At 37.4% G+C, this 24,000-nt stretch overlaps 1 protein-coding gene across 2 annotated transcripts in view; it reads right to left on the bottom strand.

The window, feature by feature from the left end:
* The window catches only part of dock2 (dedicator of cytokinesis 2), a 118,918-nt gene that overhangs the window by 86,850 nt on the left and 8,068 nt on the right, over positions 1 to 24,000 (bottom strand). For both annotated transcript variants that reach the window (XM_084430589.1, XM_084430590.1), the window contains exons 7-22: positions 23,405 to 23,540; positions 21,768 to 21,925; positions 21,595 to 21,676; positions 20,761 to 20,896; positions 20,598 to 20,673; positions 19,914 to 19,990; positions 19,028 to 19,278; positions 18,101 to 18,199; positions 15,970 to 16,042; positions 14,869 to 14,972; positions 14,271 to 14,457; positions 11,335 to 11,432; positions 11,149 to 11,238; positions 10,110 to 10,210; positions 8,563 to 8,697; positions 90 to 198 (exon numbers count right to left, since the gene is read on the bottom strand). In XM_084430589.1, coding sequence (XP_084286715.1) covers positions 90 to 198; positions 8,563 to 8,697; positions 10,110 to 10,210; positions 11,149 to 11,238; positions 11,335 to 11,432; positions 14,271 to 14,457; positions 14,869 to 14,972; positions 15,970 to 16,042; positions 18,101 to 18,199; positions 19,028 to 19,278; positions 19,914 to 19,990; positions 20,598 to 20,673; positions 20,761 to 20,896; positions 21,595 to 21,676; positions 21,768 to 21,925; positions 23,405 to 23,540 — 1,912 coding nt within the window. The remainder of the gene's footprint in view (positions 1 to 89; positions 199 to 8,562; positions 8,698 to 10,109; positions 10,211 to 11,148; positions 11,239 to 11,334; positions 11,433 to 14,270; positions 14,458 to 14,868; positions 14,973 to 15,969; positions 16,043 to 18,100; positions 18,200 to 19,027; positions 19,279 to 19,913; positions 19,991 to 20,597; positions 20,674 to 20,760; positions 20,897 to 21,594; positions 21,677 to 21,767; positions 21,926 to 23,404; positions 23,541 to 24,000) is intronic.

The following is a 24,000-nucleotide window of genomic DNA, read 5'->3' as shown; positions in this document are numbered from 1 at the left end:
TTGTGAATTGTGTTGATAAAACCAGCCTGGTTTGCAAAATTGTGTGTTAGCAATTGGAAAAAACTATAATAACAGACACACATTCATACCTGCTGCAGTAGTGTAGTGGTGTAGTCACTTTTCATCAGGTTATTGATCGACTCAAATAAACTTTTGAGAGATTCTTCAAACTCGGCCTGTTCCTTGCCTTCATACAGTCTGAAGAGAGACAGAGAACGCTTGTGAGCCGCGTAATATATTTCACACATCAGCCATTAAACCTGTTGGTCTTGAATGTTGTAAATGTACAACTAAATCTGATAGACAGACGCAACACAACTACAGTATCAAACTGATATTGGTTAAGATCCATCCCCATACGGGACAGAATCAACATCTCTTCCCTAAACATTTATTATAGTTTTTTATATATTTTTTTATCGTTTTATATATATATATATATATATATATATATATATATATATATATATATATATACACAGTACCAGTCAAAAGTTTGGAAACATTACTATTTTTAATGTTTTTGAAAGAACTCTTATGCTCATCAAGCCTGCAGTTAAAAAAAAAAAAAAAAAAAAACAGTAATATTATGAAATATTAAATAATGGTTCTCTTTTTTAATATATTTTAAAATGTAATTTATTTTTGTGATGCAAAGCTGAATTTTCATCAGCAAGTACTCCAGTCTTTGGTGTCTTATGATCCTTCAGAAATCATTCTAATATGATGATTTGATACTCAGTTATTATCAATGATGGAAACAGTTGTGCTGTTTAATATATTTTTTTGGAATACTGTTTTCAGGATTCATTGATGAGTAAAACGTTACCAGCATTTATTCATAAAAACAGCATTTATTCAAAATAAAAACATTTCTAACAATATAAATCGTTACCATCACCTTTTATCAATTTAACGCATTCTTGTTGAATTAAAGTACTAATTTCTTTAAAAAAAAATAGTTATTGTTCCCAAACTTTTGAACGGTAGTGTATATTGTTACAAAAGATTTCTATTCTAAATAAATACAGTTCTTTTTAACTTTTTATTCATCAAATAATCCTGAAAAAAGTATCTCAGGTTATAAAAAAAATATTAAGCAGCACAACTGTTTCCAACATTGATCATAAATCAGCATATTAGAATGATTTCTGAAGGATCATAAGACACCAAAGACTGGAGTACTTGCTGATGAAAATTCAGCTTTGCATCACAAAAATAAATTACATTTTAAAGTATATTAAAAAAGAGAACCATTATTTTAAATTGTAATAATATTTCATAATATTACTGTTTTTTTGTTTTTTTTTTGTTTTTTTTTTAACTGCAGGCTTGATGAGCATAAGAGACTTCTTTCAAAAGCATTAAAAATAGTAATGTTTCCAAACTTTTGACTGGTACTGTATATATATTTATATATATATGAAGAGTTCAGATGCAAAAGCTTCTAAGTGTCATCTGAAATTTTCTTCTAGAATGATCATTTTTATCAAGCTCATATATTTAAGTTCAGTAATTTCACTTAAATGACAATTAATAGGTCATTTTCATTGCCATTTAAGTGAAATTACTGAACTTAAATATATGAGCTTGATAAAAATGATCATTCTAAAAGAAAATGTATATATATATGTTTTAGTTATTTTAGTACATCAAGCTAAACTAAATGAAATTGAGAAATGTTTAAAGGTCTCCAACAATAGGCATTCAAGGTCAAAAACACTTTAATTTTCTCATAATATCCAGTGCAGCATCAGCTCTTTTCTCTCAGTGTCTGAAACGGTATTACACACGACATGAAAGGTAATATCCCCAAAAAAAGCATAATGGGGTCAACTTTATCTGCTTAACGCTTTATTGCAATGCATCTAGTCAGCAAAAAGAGCATGATGAGCCTAGTTAGTTTGTGGGTGTGTTGTGGATCTAAAGTCTGTTTCTTTCATCTGTTTGTAAGAGAGATCCAGCTGTGTTTTAGGACACAGAAGCAGAGGATAGTGTGCCGGAAGTTCTGACTGATAGTGACTTTGAATGCCCAAAGATTCATCTCTCTATCTCTGATGTGCTTCTTCCATTGTGTTTTCTCTCCTGTCTCTATCCACCAGGTCAGCTGTGTGGAGATCAGTGCTGTCTCTCTCTCTCTCTCTCTCCGGTTTATCTGTTTGTCTATCTGTCAGGAGTAACTCGGCACAGATGTTATAGCCGGTGGGCTTTCTGAGGGTGGAGATTATGCTGTAACACATGACAGTATTTACCGTGGTACCACTGAAGAACAGACGTGATTACTGAAGCATTGTTCCTATAATCCACATGAGAGCCGCAGTTAATACGCCACCTCCAACCTCACACAATACCACACACACACACACTATAATAAACACACACGAGCTCACAAAACAAAGATGCATACTGTATATTCTTACATCAAGACAAGTAGATGTGCATTTGCTAGGATTAGTAAATCCACAGAAAAACATACACAGATGCAAAATCACTTAAAAATAGTTCTAAACACAAAATGCACTTATGTAAAGACATTATATATTCATTACGCTCAAGTCGCTCATTCTGCATATGGCTAAAAACACACACACACACACACACACACACACACACTGTGTTAATCCTGATTGTGGGTATGAATGAGAGCCATTAGAGCATAAAAACAACCACTCAAAGAGATAAAACACACAAACAGCACAGAGAATGTGTGAGAAGATGAAAACACTTGAAGAAACCAGCAAACACACACACACACACACACACACACAACAAAATTCTGTTTGGAATACAGAACCGTTCTGGTCCTGGATGCTGATTGGTCAACACAGCATTCCAGCAGGGTTAAACACACATATCAAACCACTAGATCTACTAGTGCAAACATTCCCAGACAAACATTTTCTGTCAGTCAAACTTAAAATATTTACTTGAGTTAATATTTAAATAATTTAACAACACATTTGCATGTTCTTGGTCATCTGATAAAGGACTATTATCATTAACTAGAACTAAAATTATTAAAAACATTTTTGTTTTTGAAATAAAATAAGTAATGAAAATTAGAAATGTTGTAAGTTTGTACGTTTAAGTTTAAGCAATACAGTTACTAAATGGAAATAAGTAGACTAAGTAAAAATTAAATATTGATTAAAACAACTAATAAAAATAACGAAAGTGCATAAATATTAAATTTAAAATTAAAACTATAAAAGCAAAAAAATTAAAGTAAAATAATAATTAAATGAATATTGAAATAAAAATATTAATAATTAATTTATATTAATAATAAAAAATTAACTACTCTGATGTTGGTAATGGTCACGTGACATGCAGGTAAACAAATTAAATATTTCATAATTTTGAGCATATTATTTTTATTTACTTTCTTTTATTTACTTTATACATTTAATTGTACATTTTTTATTATTTAATTGTTAGCTTTTAAATCGACACAATCTCTGGTTGGGAAACCCCACGCTAGCGGAAGGATGACAAATCAATTTGATTCAGAAAAAATGTTTCAATGAACATTTTGAACCCTAAAACAGCTTGTTTAATAAATCTGGCTGATTATCTTTTCAACACACAAAAAAGTTATTTTAAAGAAGTCATTAAAACAAAAAAGCAAAAAATATACTTTATAAGTTTATAAACCAACTTTAAAAGCATTTACTTTATAAGCATTTCAAGCTAGAGGACAAAAAAAGTTCCCCAAATTGAAGAATCACCCAAATATCTAAATAATAAATAATTCATGAATAATTTTGGGTAATTTTCCCCTCCATTTCCTCTTTTCAGCTATTTAATATAAAGGATTTATTAAACTTCCAGAGCTTGCACCCGACCCAGGCGTTCTCACACCCACATGGTGAAAAGACTCTTGGCTCTGGGAATATAATGTCTGCGGTTTTATCTGGATGTATCAGAGAGTTAATTTAAAAGCAGAGCAGTAACCCTTTCCATCAAACTCCATTATCAGAGCGAAGCGCCTCCTGCCGGCACTGAATCCAGAGTGAAAACACTCGTGCGGAGAGACTTCAGACTAATAAACACAGAAAAATCATCCGGCTGTGATGGGGCTGCATTTCTGAAGATGTTAGGTTGCATCAGCATACTGTAATAAACAGACTAGTTAATATGAGATGGATGGACAGACAGACGGATGGATGGACAGATAGATAGATAGATAGATAGATACAGTGAGGAAAATAAGTATTTGAACACCCTGCTATTTTGCAAGTTCTCCCACTTAGAAATCATGGAGGGGTCTGAAATTGTCATCGTAGGTGCATGTCCACTGTGAGAGACATAATCTAAAAAAAAAAATCCAGAAATCACAATGTATGATTTTTAAACTATTTATCTGTATGATACAGCTGCAAATAAGTATTTGAACACCTGAGAAAATCAATGTTAATATTTGGTACAGTAGCCTTTGTTTGCAATTACAGAGGTCAAACATTTCCTGTAGTTTTTCACCAGGTTTGCACACACTGCAGGAGGGATTTTGGCCCACTCCTCCACACAGATCTTCTCTAGATCAGTCAGGTTTCTGGGCTGTCGCTGAGAAACACGGAGTTTGAGCTCCCTCCAAAGATTCTCTATTGGGTTTAGGTCTGGAGACTGGCTAGGCCACGCCAGAACCTTGATATGCTTCTTACAGAGCCACTCCTTGGTTATCCTGGCTGTGTGCTTCGGGTCATTGTCATGTTGGAAGACCCAGCCTCGACCCATCTTCAATGCTCTAACTGAGGGAAGGAGGTTGTTCCCCAAAATCTCGCAATACATGGCCCCGGTCATCCTCTCCTTAATACAGTGCAGTCGCCCTGTCCCATGTGCAGAAAAACACCCCCAAAGCATGATGCTACCACCCCCATGCTTCACAGTAGGGATGGTGTTCTTGGGATGGTACTCATCATTCTTCTTCCTCCAAACACGTTTAGTGGAATTATGACCAAAAAGTTCTATTTTGGTCTCATCTGACCACATGACTTTCTCCCATGACTCCTCTGGATCATCCAAATGGTCATTGGCAAACTTAAGACGGGCCTTGACATGTGCTGGTTTAAGCAGGGGAACCTTCCGTGCCATGCATGATTTCAAACCATGACGTCTTAGTGTATTACCAACAGTAACCTTGGAAACGGTGGTCCCAGCTCTTTTCAGGTCATTGACCAGCTCCTCCCGTGTAGTTCTGGGCTGATTTCTCACCTTTCCTAGGATCATTGAGACCCCACGAGGTGAGATCTTGCATGGAGCCCCAGTCCGAGGGAGATTGACAGTCATGTTTAGCTTCTTCCATTTTCTAATGATTGCTCCAACAGTGGACCTTTTTTCACCAAGCTGCTTGGCAATTTCCCCGTAGCCCTTTCCAGCCTTGTGGAGGTGTACAATTTTGTCTCTAGTGTCTTTGGACAGCTCTTTGGTCTTGGCCATGTTAGTAGTTGGATTCTTACTGATTGTATGGGGTGGACAGGTGTCTTTATGCAGCTAACGACCTCAAACAGGTGCATCTAATTTAGGATAATAAATGGAGTGGAGGTGGACATTTTAAAGGCAGACTAACAGGTCTTTGAGGGTCAGAATTCTAGCTGATAGACAGGCGTTCAAATACTTATTTGCAGCTGTATCATACAAATAAATAGTTAAAAAATCATATATTGTGATTTCTGGATTTTTTTTTTTAGATTATGTCTCTCACAGTGGACATGCACCTACGATGACAATTTCAGACCCCTCCATGATTTCCAAGTGGGAGAACTTGCAAAATAGCAGGGTGTTCAAATACTTATTTTCCTCACTGTAGATAGATAGATAGATAGATAGATAGATAGATAGATAGATAGATAGATAGATAGATAGATAGATAGATAGATAGATAGATAGATAGATAGATAGATAGATAGATAGATAGATAGATAGATAGATAGATAGAGACAGACAGACAGACAGACAGACAGACAGACAGACAGACAGATAGATAGACAGATAGATAGATATAGACAGACAGACAGACAGACAGATAGATAGATAGATAGATATAGACAGACAGACAGACAGACAGACAGACAGACAGACAGACAGACAGATAGATAGATAGATAGATAGATAGATAGATAGATAGATAGATAGATAGATAGATAGATAGATAGATAGATAGATAGATATAGACAGACAGACAGACAGACAGATAGATAGATAGATAGATATATAGATAGATAGATAGATAGATAGATAGATAGATAGATAGATAGATAGATAGATAGATATAGACAGACAGACAGATAGATAGATACAGACAGACAGACAGACAGACAGATAGATAGATAGATAGATAGATAGATAGATATAGACAGACAGACAGACAGATAGATAGATATAGACAGACAGACAGACAGACAGATAGATAGATAGATAGATAGATAGATAGATATAGACAGACAGACAGATAGATAGATAGATATAGACAGACAGACAGACAGACAGACAGATAGATAGATAGATAGATAGATATAGACAGACAGACAGACAGACAGACATAGATAGATAGATAGATATAGACAGACAGACAGACAGACAGACAGATAGATAGATAGATAGATAGATAGATAGATAGATAGATAGATAGATAGATAGATAGATAGATAGATAGATAGATAGATAGATAGATAGACAGACAGACAGACAGACAGACAGACAGACAGACTGATGATAGATAGATAGACAGACAGATAGACAGACAGACAGACAGATTTAAGCGTTTATTGTTATCAAATGCAGTTTGTAGTGAGAAAGATCTATCGCTCTCTCCTGTCGGTCATTAGTGCGCGCGCACACACACACACACACACACACACACACACACACACACTCACTTATTAAGATTCATTTAGCAGCTGTTTTAGCATCAAAGACTATTAGGCAAATTAATGATGCAATCAGTTGCTACACAAACCTGCTGACTGAACACACTGAAAACGCTGTACAACACACACACAGTTTGTGAACCGCGGACGCTTCTAGCAACACAATCTCACGTGTCGTAACCATTGCATTGCAAAACGTGCCAGAACATCCGTAACACAATGCAAGTATACAAACAGTAACAACTGTACTTTACCTCAAATGACTTCACAGCAGAGCAGCCGTTTGAAGAGAGTATTTTTGAGCAAGTTAAAGTTAGTTCAATGTCTGACACGTTTATAAATGCTGTTTAATGCACATTTATATAGTGGTGTTAGTGTGTGTGTGTTTGCATACTTGAGTGTGAAGCTGTCACAGGAACAGTGTGAATGAGCATCAGCCACAGTGTGTGTTTCTGCAGTGCCGCTCGATGACGGCATCCAGGGGCCCGACAGGCAGAGTCATCAATCACACACACACACGGGCCCTTAATGACCGTCAGCCAGCGCTGTTACGCTCCTCGACAAAACGCCGGGACAGAGCGTGCCGGAGGACATGCGACCCTGTCAAAACCCCTAAAAAACGACCCCTTAATCTCAGCCCAAAGCAGCTGGACCTCCATTTCCTTGTGTTCTGTTTTGTTTTCAGCCCTCGTTCAGATGAATGAACAGTCACAGACTGCGCTCAGAACAGAGGACTAGCGTACCACTCGTCACAACTCGAGTTTCTCGCGGTTTTCCAAAACACATTTCAAGCTGAATATTAAAAGAAAATATTAAGAAATATTCTGCATTCAAAAATAAAAAAGACCGTATTCCACAATGCAATGCACTTCTAGTGTGTCAAAACTGAAAATATCAATTTATTGGACAGCCAGAAAGCTAAAAGATAATTTCTGCCATTCAAAAGTTTGAGGTCGGATTTTTTAAAAAGATTTTCATGCATAAAACTGATCAAAAGTGACAGTAAAGACATTTATAATGTTACAAAAGTTATTTTTTTATTAACTTTCTATAAGGTAACATTCTATTGGAACAAACCCGAACAAAAAAAAAGTATAACGGTCTCAATGTTTTCAACATTGATAATAATCATAAATGTTTCTTGAGCATCAAATCAACATATCAGATATTAGAATGATTTCTGAAGGATCATGTGACACTGAAGACTGGAGTAATGATGCTGAAAATTCAGCTTTGCATCACAAGAATAAATTATATTTTACAATATATTCACATAGAAAACAGTTATTTTGAATTTTAAAAATATTTCACAATATTTTAGTTTTTAACTGTATTTTTGATCGAATAAATGCAGCCTTGATGAGCAGAAGAGACTTTAAAAGATCTTACTGACCCCAAACTTTTAAATGGTAGTGTACAGCTTTTGGGAATGTTACATACTGCATACTATTAAACCTTATTTAAAAATTATAGTAGGCACAATATGTGTTATGCAGCACGTATTACACTAGCATTCGATTTCAAACACAATCAACACGAGCAACAAGCAGTCTATGAGAAACTGACCAATCAAATGACTGATACAGAGGTCACATGACAATATCTCTCCTACAGTCTTCATTGCTCTGTGAGTCTCGTTTGGTGTTTCTGACTCGTTCACAATTTCTCGCTTTAAGAATCGATCGCACAAACTTACTGAGAGTAGAGCATTCGGGAGCGGACGATGAATTTGAAGATGTACTCGAGGGCTTTGAGCGTCCTCAGGATGGGTTCACAGGCCTCTCCTCGACTCGACACGTCCAGATACGTCTTCAGCACGGACATCAACTTCCTAGAGCACACAGAACGAGACGGAGAGAGAGTTTGTGTGTGTTCGTGAGGTTTTGAAGGCACAGTAATCACCAACAAATCTCCAAATGACTTTAAATAAATTAAACTACAAAATCAAGATACTTTGAGACAGAGAAAACACCTAAATCAACTAGATCACAGGAGTAAGGCAGTATGTCAACAGTAATGCTACTATGACAATCTCATCATCAAGGACCTAGTATGCTTTTTCCATGTTTATCTTTCTTCAGTGTGTAATGTTGCTGTTTGAGCGTGAAAAAGCTCTGCAAAGTCACACAGTTCTTCTCTATATCAGTGTCAGTGTTTCTGAACTCTCTGAAACGCCTCCATTGTAGTCTTGAGTTTCTTCCGGGAACGAACACGTCACAATATTCCTCATTATAATAATTAATGCGCAGAATAAAGGGGCGGGGCCTGGTTAGTTAGTAGTGTGTTAAATTGGCGGTTATGGTAAGGGGCGGGACATTTCCCAAACACACTCGAAGCGCTCGACCAATCACAACACACTGATCCAGCCGACCAATCAGAGCACAGTGTGCTTTTCAGAAAGGAGGGGCTTCATAGAGACAGGAACTAAACAGAGCGTTACTGACAGACTGGGAAGAGACGAGCTGCAACAATGGAGAATATGAGGAAAATAATGTGCTTTTTGAACATTCAAGCATGAAAACCTGTTCTAGTAGAGCTCAAAAACAACATCAAGACTCTGAAAAAGGGCACAATAGGTCCTTTTTAATAATTTACCCACTCCCTTTTCTGTTGATTTACTCTACATGGTCCAAGTGACCCAATTCAGATTTTTTCCTCTCATGTGGCACAGATCGGATATGATCCGTGAACGTGTAAGCAGGAAAAAAGCACATTGATTCCGATGTTCTCAGATCGGTTTCAGGCCTCATTCATGTGTGGAAATAAATCTGCTATAAATCATACATGTATTTGCATCTGCCCTGTATTCCTGGATATTCCCGTCAATGCGAGTCATATATCATTGAAAAAGTGACAGTGACGAATGACGTCAACTCAGGTGGACACCAACTGCGATCACATGACTCTTTTCAATGGCGCAATGGAGGACGAAGGCTCAATACAATGTTTTGCTGACCTTTAAAGGAGTAAGTAAAGCAAACACTAATATTATCAAGGTCATTGCAAATCGTGACTTTTTTCATTCTTTTTCAGCCTGAGCGAGTGGATAGTAAATGCAGATATCGGATGTAAAGAAGATGTAAGCTAGTCTGTAAAAATATTTGGATATAGTCAACAAATCGGAATTGGGCGAGAAGACCTGCAGCCTTAAGAGTGTCTGAGGATGTGTAACAGATTCATGTACATTTGAGGCTCACACACACACACTGCCATCTAGTGTTGAATGAAGAGCGTTTGACTTACTTGTAAGCCAGTGTGGCGCTGAAGTGTTGTTTGATATACGCCTCCAACACAGTGTTAAAATGCTGAAACTTCCTGTCGGCGATCAGACCGATGATATAGATCTGAGAGAGAGAGAGAGAGAGAGAGAGAGAGAGAGAGAGAGAGTGTGAGTGAGAGAGACTCATCTGCAGTGCATCAATTATAACACTGATTACAACCATTCTTAAATCATTGAAAACAAATCTTCCTGTCTTTGTTTATTCTTTTATATTCTCATTATCTATAATTTGACTAGAATCTGTCACTTGAAGTGAGCTAAATAGGACATTTGGGAGCATCCTCATTAAATAATGGTTTTTCAGTTTTGTTGCAGGGTTTGGGTTAGTCATCATTGTAATTAACTTTATATAAACACAATAGAAGTCTTTCAAATGCCCCTAAATTGCTAGAAATTGCACTCTTAAAAATAAAAGTTCTTTATTGGCACCGATGGTCCCATAAAGAACCTTTAACAGCCATGGATCCTTTTAATTGCAAAAAAGGGTTCATTAGAGTTAGAAAAGGTTCATTAAAATATTCTTCGCACTAAGAAAAAAATGGTTCTTTTAAGAACTGAAAGGTTCTTTGGGGAACCAAAAATGATTCTTCTGCGAAAACCACCATTTGAACCTTTCTTTTTCCAAGTGTGTGTGTGTGTGTGTGTGTGTGTGTGTGTGTGTGTGTGTGTGTGTGTGTGTGTGTGTGTGTGTGTGTGTGTGTGTGTGTGTGTGTGTGTGTGTGTGTGAGAGTGTGAGTGTGATAGAGAGAGAGTGAGTGTGTGTGTGAGAGTGTGAGAGTGAGTGAGTGAGTGAGTGAGTGAGTGAGTGAGTGAGTGAGTGAGTGAGTGAGTGAGTGAGTGAGTGAGTGAGTGAGTGAGTGAGTGAGTGAGTGTGTGTGTGTGTGTGTGTGTGTGTGTGTGTGTGTGTGTGTGTGTGTGTGTGTGTGTGTGTGTGTGTGTGTGTGTGTGTGTGTGTGTGAATGTCTGCGAGTGTGTGTGTGTGAGTGTTTGGATGCTGCTTACCAGAGCGTCAAACACCAAAATATCATAGTCATCAGTCTGAGAATGTTCCATCATGATGTTGAACAGGGCGTCCAAGGTGTCCTGCAGGAACTGCACACACACACACACACACACACACACACACACACATAAACTAACGTGCATACTGAGCTACAGATGCTCGTGTGTAATTTGAGTGCAACACACCTTCACAACCTCCTCTCCATCAATGAGTTTGAGCTCTTGTAGGTTTTGCTTCAGCATTTCAGGACGAGTTCTCCACTTCAGCAGACCCAACAAACCCACTGAGAAACAGACACAGCGTAACCTCAGCTGACTCTTAATTACGAGGCATTAATGAATCTGTTTAGTTCATGTGTTTAGCAGTGAATATGTCCGTGTGTGTGTTCGTTCGTTAAGGTTGCATTGTGATGGATGTTTCCGGAAGATTCATTAGCGTGATTAATGGGCTTTCTCAAGAACAGCTGTTACAGCACACCTGCGTCTGTGAGTGTGTGTGTGAGTGTGTGTGTGTGTGTGTGTGTGTGTGTGTGTGTGTGTGTGTGTGTGTGTGTGTGTGTGTGTGTGTGTGTGTGTGTGTGTGTGTGTGTGTCCTTAAAGGGGCTTCAAGATAAAAGTCATTCAACAATAGCACAAACACACACAGGTACAAACACAATTTAAATATTTAGATTTAACCCTATAAAGATCATATTTGATGTACACATTTGTATGATCAACATTATCAAAACTGAAAAATATTTCGCACACAATCTCCTACAATCCTTCAGTCGTCTGATTGATAGTTTAAACTTCTTTATCAAGTAAAAGTCTTTCAGTATAATTGTACAAATGTCCTCCTTCAGCTCGAGCTTCACTGATTTTTATTAAGTAAATATAAGAATAACTTTGATGTTGTTAGTAATATTTCAAGATGAACACTTACTGTAGGTTTACTTGATTATCCATACATCATTTTATAGTAAATTTATGTTCAAATGTGAGTATCAAAATATGATCATCCGGTTTATTTGTTAATCTCTCAATCATTGTAATGCGTTGCATTATATGTTTAAAAACTACAGAGCTTTGATCATAAAAATCATCTTACTAAGACATTTTTTATTGGCAGATATAGAGTGACGATTGATATTTATATGCCTTTTATGCAAGTAGTCTGCTATACTGTTATAAAGTCTCATCAGAATTTCATGTCCATATAAATATCAACATCTGCATTCAATTGCACATTTTTGCCTTGAGTTTGAGCTCCATATTCACTATATGAATATATATCTATATATCACTATATAATATGAGCCATAAAAGTCCGATGTATCAAATATGATACTAAACAAAACACATAATGCCAACTTATTCTTGTAGATTTTGCCTAAAGGCTCAATAAACTGTTCCATTACAAAAAAATAAAAAATTCTGACTATTGTTGTATATGTCAGACTTCATATATAAATATTTAAATTGACAATTTTCTTTCTTTCTTAACAATAAGACATTTCTGGGTTTTTTTGTGAATCAGTGCACATTATTGTAAAACGTTGTTTGTCTGGTCATCTTTCATCTCAATGTAATAACCTGCTTCGCCTCTACTTTTCCTTTTCATCCGATGTCATATCGAGACCTCTTATTTTTCAACTTCCTGTCATGTAGAAACACTTTCCACCTCCTGATGAATAAAATCCTGCCCTACATGTTTTTCCTCATTGAATATCTTTTTTTCACTTGGAAATTCATCATATTACAGAAGTGAAATGGACTGTGACTGTCATTTCATTCTGGATATAAAAGCTACTTTTCCCCGCACACACACACACACACACACACACACACACACACACACTAACGCGACCCCTAAACCTACCCACCTCACTCTCACACACACACACACACACACACACACACACTAACACGACCCCTAAACCTAACCATCACACACACACACACACATACACACACACACACACTAACCTGACCCCTAAACCTACCCATCTCACACACACACACACACACACACTAACCCGACCCCTAAACCTACACATCACACACACACACACTAACGTGACCCCTAAACCTACCCACCTCACTCACACACACACACTAACGCGACCCCTAAACCTAACCATCACACACACACTAATCCGACCCCTAAACCTACCCATCTCACACACACACACTAACCCGACCCCTAAACCTACCCATCACACACACACACACAAACACTAACGCAACCCCTAAACCTACCCATAACACACATACACACACACTAACCTGACCCTAAACCTACCCATCACACACACACACACACACCCACTAACCCGAGCCCTAAACCTACCCATCACACACATACACACACTAATCCGACCCCTAAACCTACCCATCTCACACACACACACACACACACACACACACACACACACACTAACACAACCCCTAAACCTAACCATCACACACATACACTAATCCGACCCCTAAACCTACCCATCTCACACACTCACACACACACACACACACACACACTAACACAACCCCTAAACCTAACCATCACACACATACACTAATCCGACCCCTAAACCTACCCATCTCACACACTCACACACACACACACACACTAACCTGACCCCTAAACCTACCCATCACACACACACACACACACTAACCCGACCCCTAAACCTACCCACCACACACACACACTAATCCGACCCCTAAACCTACCCATCTCACACACTCACACACTAACCTGACCCCTAAACCTACCCATCACACACACACACACACACACACACACTAACCCGACCCCTAAACCTACCCATCACTCACATACACACACACACTAACCTGACCCCTAAACCTACCCACCACACACACACACACACTAATCCAACCCCTAAACCTACCCATCTCACACATACACACACACACACACACTAACCCGACCCCTAAACCTACCCATCTCACACACACACACACACACACACACACACACTAACCCGACCCCTAAACCTACCCATCACACAAAACTTTCTGCATTTTTACATTTTCAAAAAAACTCATTCTGTATGATTTATAAGCTTGTTTCCTCATTTTAGGTCAAAATAGAAAAACACACACACACACACACACACCGTTCTGCGTGAGTTTGGTGGAGCAGACGAGCGTTGCGATGGTGAAGGTGTCTCTGGAGCTGACCGACAGGCCGCTCACACTGCTGGAGCTGCGCATCAGCGTCGCCCCCTTGTGACTGTCAGGGTTACTGCGCTCCGACGGCAGGGACAGGTACGAGCTCACCTCCTCCATGCGCTTACTGTCCCCCTACAGACACACAGAGGAGAGATGCAGCAGGGCCATGTTTGTTTGTTAACATGTGAATTAAGTGATTAGCTTAACTGTCATCCACCATATTATTGATGGAGGCCAAAACCTGTAAAAATAAAAAATAATCACCCAGACACCAAGTGGAAGGTATGGTTTCTGGTATAATGCCTGTTTATCATAAACCGAATACACCAAAGGTTTCTACGATCTACTTAGATTTGCAATGCTTTTGGGAAACGCAGCCCTGGATTGTTTCATTAATAGTAAATTATGGAAAAAAGTAATTTTTTAAAAAAAAGTTTTTGCCAACCTTTAAAACCCATGTAAGAGTAATATTAACACTCAGTGAGACTCTGTAAGTGTGTGTGTGTGTGTGTGTGTGTGTGTGTGTGTGTGTGTGTTTCTGACCTTAAAGACAGTGAGCTCATGTATGCCATCTCTCAGAACGGTTCCGTCTTCCTTCATCAGACGCACAAACGCCATCGCAAAGTTCCTTTCACTCTTGTCCTTCGCTGCATAGCACAAATCACACATTTATTCATATCTGAATTCATTTCCACTAACATTCAGCATCATATCTGGTAGTATATGACCGGGGTTCCTCAAACTCGGTCCTGGAGGGCCGCTGTCCTGCAGAGTTTAGCTCCAACCCTGATCAAACACACCTGAGCAAGCTAATCAATGTCTTCAGGATCACTGGAAACTCACAGCTAGGTGTGTTTGATCAGGGTTGGAGCTAAACTGAGCAGGACAGTGGCCCTCCAGGACCGAGTTTGAGGAACCCTGTATATGACAGACTGGAGATGGAGAGTCTAAATTATAGTTATGAGGCTTTTAATTCGATAGCTTTGAGCTCATCTATATGCTAGTGCACACATCAAAACATTAGCTATGTTTCCATCCAAAGTTGTGAATTTAACTTATCCGCAAAATTGGAATATCAGTTACATGTCTTTAATGATGCGCATCGATGAATTTATTGTGCACTAAATGTGTAAATAAATGTAAAAAAATGATGTGATATTCTAAAATGCGCATAAAAATAGGTGGATGGCTCATGTTTCATTGCACAGATTTCTGTCCAATCACATGCTCTCTAGAATGAGGATGCCCCCCTTCCCTTTAGGAACTTGTTTTTTAATCAGCTGAAGTTTAATTGAGATTGTTAACTGATTGAGGTTAACATAAAATTATGACTTGATAATCACAATATTTTATGCTAAGTCTTCACTTAAAAAAAATAAAAAATAATTGTAATTCAGAACTATGTAAGCTTGTTTCTGCCAGGGAATTAAAAAGGTAAATGTGACTTTTTATCTCACATTCTGAGGTTTTTGTTTAGAATTGTGAGCTATAAACTCAGAATTCTGAGTTAAAAAGTCAGAATTGAAATTTCTAAACTCGCAATAGCAAGAAAAAACCTTTGAATTTTGAGATGAAAATTCCCTTTTTTATTGTTTATTCCATGACAGAAACACAGAGCATCACTGCGGGAACTGTGAAGCTTACACTCCTGTGAGGATCGATGACGAAACATGAAGCGCAGGTGTATTCTGGGCATCTCCTCCAGAGGAATCGCCACCTACAGGCCGGAGGAAAGCATTACTACACACAGACTGACAGCAAGTGCAATACCAGAGACCGCAAGTTTCAGGACCGCATTTCTAGGACCCTAGTTTTTGTGTATACAACCACCAGTGGTGGAAAGAGTACTGAGAAAACATACACAAGTAAAAGTACCTCTACATTCCACAAAATGTAGTGCGAGTAGAGTAAAAAGTACTTGTAAGAGTAAAAAAAGTAGCTAATTTAAAAGTACTCAAGAGTAGTGAGCGGATTCTATCCCTTTATAATAAACACTGTGCACTACAATTAATATTAGGGCTGGGTAAAAAAAAATCGATTTCTCGATTTTAATCGATTTTCATTTTTACGAACCGATATCGATTCTTAAATCCCAAGAATCGATTAGTCATCCTGTTTTCAGCTGATGAATGAATGTAACATTGTAGCGCATCCCATCCAATAAATCGCAATAATCTTTGTGCTTTGTTACTATTGATATGAAACAAAGTCTCAGATTTCAAATTATGTCCATTTTCTTACGAAATCCAAAAACATAAATAGCGTTTTGCCGCTGTGGCGTGAGATCGCTCTGGCTCAGCTCTAGAGAAGCACATGATCTTCTCTTCCGCCTTAATAACACCAGTTACCGCGCGAAATAAACATGAATGAGCATCTGAAAGTGTGTTAAAAGGTACAACTTATCGAAATCCGTATCATGTGACATGGAATCGCCCAATCAGTGTTTCAACCGTGGAAAGACGTCAGTAAAACAGCTTGTAAAAAATGTCATGTAACGTCACATTTACCTCAGAAAAACCATATCAGTGACCATCAACTCGTTAGTCAGCTAGAAAAATTAACTCTAGAGAGGAGCATTTTGCTAAATATATGCACCATATTACATATTCATTATAATTTTTAATGTTCTTAAATTTTTAATGCATATTTGAATAAATCTGGCAGGTTTGTATGACAGCCACCATTTAAATTTTTATATTGCATATAACTTTATTATTATACAAATAAATAAAAGTGTAATTTAAGTGTTTGTATACAAATCAGTTTTTTCCTTCAATATTATAGTAGGCTACAACTGACTCCCATAGTTTACAGCATTAGTTAAGAGATTTGTTTTCCATGTATTGTACCTGATATCCAAAATAATCAATATTGAATCGAATCGGAATCGAAATCGAATCGAATTGCAAGCTTGTGAATCGAAATCGAATCGAATTGTGAAATTTGTGTCAATACCCAGCCCACAAATATTGAAACATACTGTAAAAATATTGCACATACTGTAATTCACATTATCTTTTGTTCTTTGTCAGAAAGATTGAATAATATCTATCATCAATCTTTTTAAAATGCATCAAATCAGTGCATTCATAACCATTTAAATCATATTGTTTGAAAAAAAATACATTTAAAATTAGGCGTAAGGCCACTGAGCCTGAGCATGCTATTGTTGCACATAAAATATCAATGTTCATAACTGTGCAAAGAATTCAGAAAGCTTTAGAAACTCATACGATAGTTCACACACCATGAGATGGGTTAAATAGAGAGATTAAAAAATACCCAATTTCTGTACCAGTTTTGATAAATAAATTGTATAAAAAATATTGCATTTATTACTCACAAAAACATGAGTATTTGTAATTCGTTACTTCACACCCCTGACAACTTACTATTCAAGTCTGTATTTGTGTTAGCAATTTTTAGGAGTGATTTAAATGTGTTTCTGAAACTGCATCGTCCAGTATTGCAGGATTATACTATCGGAGAGGATTTACACTATTACAAAATAAGCATCAACATGAACCCATTTCATTTTTAAATGCATTTTTCTGGTCTAATTGTGAAAAATGTTGCTCTTATTTTTTAACCTTCCCTCCAAATCACCTGGCTTCATATCTGGATGGATAAAGTGGTTGGATGGATAGAATGTGTGAATGAAATCAAGTCATGCCTGACATGTGAACATCATGTTTTAACTATAAACATGTCATAAGATGGAGGAAAGATAGGTTGTGAATGCCGTTAAAATGCTCAATATCTCTGTCTCTCTCACCTTAAAAGTCTCCATCCAGCGAGGCTGCTTGATCTGGTAGTAAATGACTGACCTATACTCGTTCACAGGCCGATCTCCGGCTCCCAGACAGATCGAGTTCTGTGCAAGAACACAAGAGAGCTGTCAATCAACTCAGAAAACCCTGCCATAATCAGAATATGTCCTCGTCTAATTCATCAGCTGACCTTTGACCTATCGTTACGAATACATACTATATATATATATATATATACGAACATATATATAAAAATTATTGAAAGTAATACTGCTATTCGATTTGACATTTGAAAGTTACAGATTTTTGCCAAGATACTTTCAATAATAAATTGGGTAATAAATAAATAATTGAATTTAATGAATCATTAATAAATTTAAAGAAATAGTTAAATGCATTTTGAATGTATTTTAAATGTATATTTTTAAATTTGTATATAAAAGTATATATAAAAATACAAAATTTATTGAAGAAATTTGGATGAACATAAACTACTGGTCTAATGTATTAAAATTTTATATTTTAACCAAGATAGGCTACTTAAAAAAATAACGTGCATAACAAATCATTAAGAAATATAAATAAATTGTAAAATACATTTTGACTACATTTTAAATATATATACTTAACCTTTTAAATATTTAAGTAAATATAACGTTTATTTTTAATTTTTTTGAATATCAATACAATTTACTATTTGGGTGGACATGAACAACTGGTTTGACGATTTGACTTATTAAAGTTATATGTTTTAACCAAGATATTTTCAATAATAACATGAACATTAGAATCATTAGAAAACGTGAGAGTGGAAAATGTTAAAATCGTAAAATGAGCCGTCAATCAACACAGAAAACCCCGTCCCAATCACAATATTTCCTTGTCTAACCCATCGGCTGACCTTTGACCTCACGCTAGGAGGTCTGACTCACCGGCACGACCTTCCCCTCCTCGTCACACACAAGCATTATGACCTCCACGTTCTTCTGCGTGGTTTTGTTGTACTTGTCGAAGTCTCCGGAGTGCAGCGTGAGGTAGATGTCGTTACGGATGTCGCCCGGCATGATGATCTCGGGAAAACCCAGTTTCCGTGCAACCACCGTGCTCCGGTCCACCAGGTGGGGATATTCCTTTCGGATCTGGATGATGTCGCCCACTAAAGCTTTCATGGTGACCCACAGACCTGCGCGACAGGAGTCGTTGAAAAACACGTTGGAAAACAGTTGGAAATATAACAAAGATTATTGGAGGCTGTTTTACAAGAAAATTGCATTTTAGTCTTTCTACTTCAAAATTGTATTTAATGTTTAATTCAGTGAGTTACTTTAATTATTTATGAAATTTACTAGTAATTTCCGGATGAAAATAGTTTCAAAGCCCATGTTTTTCAGTACATGTTTGTTAATGTTGAGCCATCAGGATCATGATAAAAATGCAAGCAATTTTTCTACAGTAAAACATTATTTGTGTCTACACTTATATAGTGATTTCACAACATTATTTAGAGCAGTGTGTGTGATTTATATCAATGCTTATGTGACGACTTCCAAAACAGTGTTATTAAATGTTAAAAGGTATTGCATTACTTATTACTTTCTAAATCCCATATCAACCTGGAGCTGTTGAACAGTACAAGGATAGACACACGAAATTGCTGTTTTAATTCGTTCAAATAAATAGAGAGTGTTAGAGAGTGTGTGTGTGTGTGTGTGTGTGTGTGTGTGTGTGTGTGTGTGTAGACGGGATTATGAGTATTAAAGCATTAGCGGAGGGAACGCTGCTGTGATGTCATTTGAGCAGGGAAACAGTGAGTCGTACCTTGACCTCCGCTGTCGCCTCGAGACGACGTCACCTTGTTTAGCAGAGCGTGCAGAAAGTCATTCTCAGCTATGACTCTACAAACACACACACACACGAGAACACAAGAATAGAGAACACTAATTACTTTCAATAAAAAATCAAAAAATCAAAAAAAAAAAATTCTAAATTATGAGAAAAAGTTGAATTTATGCGATTAAAAAATACATAATTACGAGATCAAAAGTCATAAATTTGACTTTTAATGTCAAATTGACATTTTATCAATAAAATGTATTGTAAATATCATTTGAATGGACATGAACTACTGGTCTATGACTTGACTTAAAGTTGATTTAAACCAAGATACTTTCGATAATAATAACAAAAGCAACAATGTAAATGTAAATAAAAAGTTAATTAGAAATAGAAAATTTTATTTTAAATATATAAATATAAAATGTAATGTATTCATACTTGAATGGAACTGGCACTGTTTATTAAAGGACTGAAATCAGGTTTCTTAAACTATGACAGATGCGTTAGGCTCAACTGTGCTATGATTCACAGAAAATGAAAATTGTGTGAAAATTGATATCAAATCAATCAAAACTCAATTAAAACGATGAGAGAACTTCCACGTTTGGCTGATCTATTCCTGCCAGATACAGCGGTGAACAGGAGACGGGAAGAGGAGAGACTTACGGATGAAAAGGAATGAAATACTGCTTCTCTTCGTCACATTCTGCCTTTCCTTTGATTATGTCACTGATATCCATCACTGCCAATAAGCACAGATATATTTATATCAGCTGTGTGTTTGTATGATAAATGCAGATCAAACGAGAGGATTCATCCTGATATTTACCAGCCACACCAAACGGCCTCCGCAGGCCCGTCGTCCATTTCTTATTAGGAGAATCTTTCAGATCCATACGGCCCACGCGCACAATCTGACAGATCAGATAGATCTTCTCTCGGTTCAGGTCTTTATTCCCCAGATCCTTGACAGAGAGAAAGAAGACAGTCTATAATAATCAATCTCCAGGACATCAAAAAATCTCTGCAGTCACTAAATAAACATTTATTTGTAATATTAATGGTACCTTATGAAGGCCTGTTTCCATGACATGAGATGGTTTGGTAAATCATAATTATGAAATAAAAGGTAGCAATTACAGTATGACATAACATGTTAAAATTCTGGCATAATATGGCATAATTATGACATAAAAGGCCATCATTACGGCATAAGAAGTCTATGTTGTTACATTAAAAGTCACATTTCTGACATAAAAAGTCACAATTATGAGAAGAGACGTCAAATTATGAGATTAAAAAGGCATCATTATGAGGAAAAAAGTCCAAATTCTGAGACACAAGTCAAATTTATGACATTAAAAAGTCAATAATTATGAGATACGTCATAATTATTGCATAAAAAGTCACATTTATGAGTATAGTTCTTGAGCCATAGTCATAGTCATAGAGTCATAGAAAAACTCAAAATAGAGATTAAAAAGTCTAATTTATTACATAAAAAATCCTAATTATGAGGATAAAGACCAAATTAGGAGATTAAAAATGTGACCAAGTCAAATTTAGGACAGAAAAAAGGTCATTTCTTATATATATAAATTATGATTTACCAAAGCATGATTTTTTTTTTTTTTTTATGTGGCAGACATATTGAGTGACTTACAGTAAAGACCACTTTCAGACTGTTGAGCATCTCAATGTCCTTCGGCAGACCTTTATCTCCCCATCTGACCAGATAATTCTCACTGCAGAGAGAGAGAGAGAGAGAGAGAGAGAGAGATAATGACAAACACCTGTGAGAGTCAGAACTCAAGAGTGTGTGTAAGTGAGACGCACCTGATGTTGGTCTGTTTGTTGGGGTCATACAGAGACATGAAGAGCTCTGAATCCTCCCCGATTCGACACACAAAGTTACGCACAAACACATAGAGGCTGTGTGTGGGAGAAGACTGGATCCGTGCGGACACTCCGGAATGATCCATCTGAACGTTGGACTGCACCGAGAACAACAGAAAACACAGGAAATTACGTTAAATCGATTTTTACATCTTTAGGAAAAACCCGATTGTGTAAAACTCAATACTACGATACTAGGGTGTTGCTATGGGGTTGCTAAGGAGTGTCATTTAGCACTTGATGGGTTGCTAGGGTGTTCTGAGTGGTTGTTAAAGCATTGTTAAGCGGTTGTTAGGGTGTCTGGGCGGTTACTAAGGAATCATTATCCAGCTGCTAGGATGCCTGGGTGGATGCGAAGGTGTTGTCAAGTGGTTGCTAGGGTGTCTGGGTGATCACTAGGCTGTTCTGGGTGGTTGTGAAGGTGTTGTCAAGTGGTTGCTAGGACATTAATAAGGAGTTACTAGGGTGTCTGGGTGATTACTAGGTTGTCTGGGTGGTTGTGAAGGTGTTGTCAAGTGGTTGCTAGGGCATTATTATGGAGTTACTAGGGTGTCTGGGTGGTTGCTAGTGTATACATTCTAGGTAATTGTGAAGGTGTTGCTAGGACATTAATATGGAGTTACTAAGGTGTCTGGGTGATCACTAGGTTGTCTGGGTGGTTGTGAAGGTGTTGTCCAGTGGTTGCTAGGACATTATTATGGAGTTACTAAGGTGTCTGGGTGATCACTAGGTTGTCTGGGTGGTTGTGAAGGTGTTGTCAAGTGGTTGCTAGGACATTATTATGGAGTTACTAAGGTGTCTGGGTGATCACTAGGTTGTCTGGGTGGTTGTGAAGGTGTTGTCAAGTGGTTGCTAGGACATTATTATGGAGTTACTAGGGTGTCTGGGTGGTTGCTAGTGCATCTAGGTAATTGTGAAGGTGTTGCTAAGTGGTTGCTAGGACATTAATAAGGAGTTACTAGGGTGTCTGGGTGATTACTAGGTTGTCTGGGTGGTTGTGAAGGTGTTGTCAAGTGGTTGCTAGGACATTATTATGGAGTTACTAGGGTGTCTGGGTGGTTGCTAATGCATCTAGGTAATTGTGAAGGTGTTGCTAAGTGGTTGCTAGGACATTAATAAGGAGTTACTAGGGTGTCTGGGTGATTACTAGGTTGTCTGGGTGGTTGTGAAGGTGTTGTCAAGTGGTTGCTAGGACATTAATATGGAGTTACTAAGGTGTCTGGGTAATCACTAGGTTGTCTGGGTGGTTGCTAGGGTATTGAGCTTTTGCTAGTGTGTCTGGGTGGTTGCAAAGGCCTTGCTACAGTAGGTCATTATTATGCAGTTGCTACAGGGTTCTGGGAGATGTTTAGTTTGATAAGTGTTATAAGGTTACAGTGAGCTATATTCACTGTGAATTCACAGCGGACTTGGACCGAAGGATGGTAGAGCCATGGGATCTCATTGCTTTAGTGTGTTCAGCCATCCTGAACATCTAAAAATGTCTCATTAAAACTACCAACTCTGTTGAGAAACTCTTTGCGGTTTCATTCTGTGGGTTCAATCTGTAGACCATTAAATGAAAGTGAAATGAGAACCTGTTCCTCTTTAATTCGCTCTGTGATCTTGGCCGTGGCATCCTCGTGTGCTCGGAAGAGGCTGATGACGCTGGCTCGCTCGGGGTCGAGGATATTCCCATCAGCATCCCGAACAACCACATCCAGCTCCAAGATCCTGGAGGCAGAACAACACTTGATTGGACTCAAGTTTGAGCGGTTGAACATGATTATTCAGCACACACAGATGCTTGAAATATTCTGACAGATGTGCTCTTGCCCGGAGCTCTGTGAAATCCTGTGCTCCCATGATGCACCTCAGGCATGACGAGCTTCGTTTCATTAAGACTCGTTCTTGCACATCACAGACAGCAACATTCAAGCTTATCACTGGCATGGATTCAAACATGTATTTTGCTGTTTTCATATGTTTTTTTAATCTATATTTTGTTTGGTTAATCTATATTAAAAAAATTTATTTACTGAAGACAAGCGTCACTAACAGAGTAAGAACAAGGAAAGTAATGACAAGCAATAGCACACATTTAAGCAATAAAACAAAGATACAAATTAAATGTGTGCTTTATGTTTTACATGTAGGTCTATCAGGAGAAATTTAATCAAAGAATCAAATATTA

The sequence above is a fragment of the Rutilus rutilus genome (assembly GCF_951802725.1).
Source record: "Rutilus rutilus genome assembly, chromosome: 14".
NCBI lineage: Eukaryota > Metazoa > Chordata > Actinopteri > Cypriniformes > Leuciscidae > Rutilus > Rutilus rutilus.
This window is presented reverse-complemented; position numbering and strand designations above follow the sequence as displayed.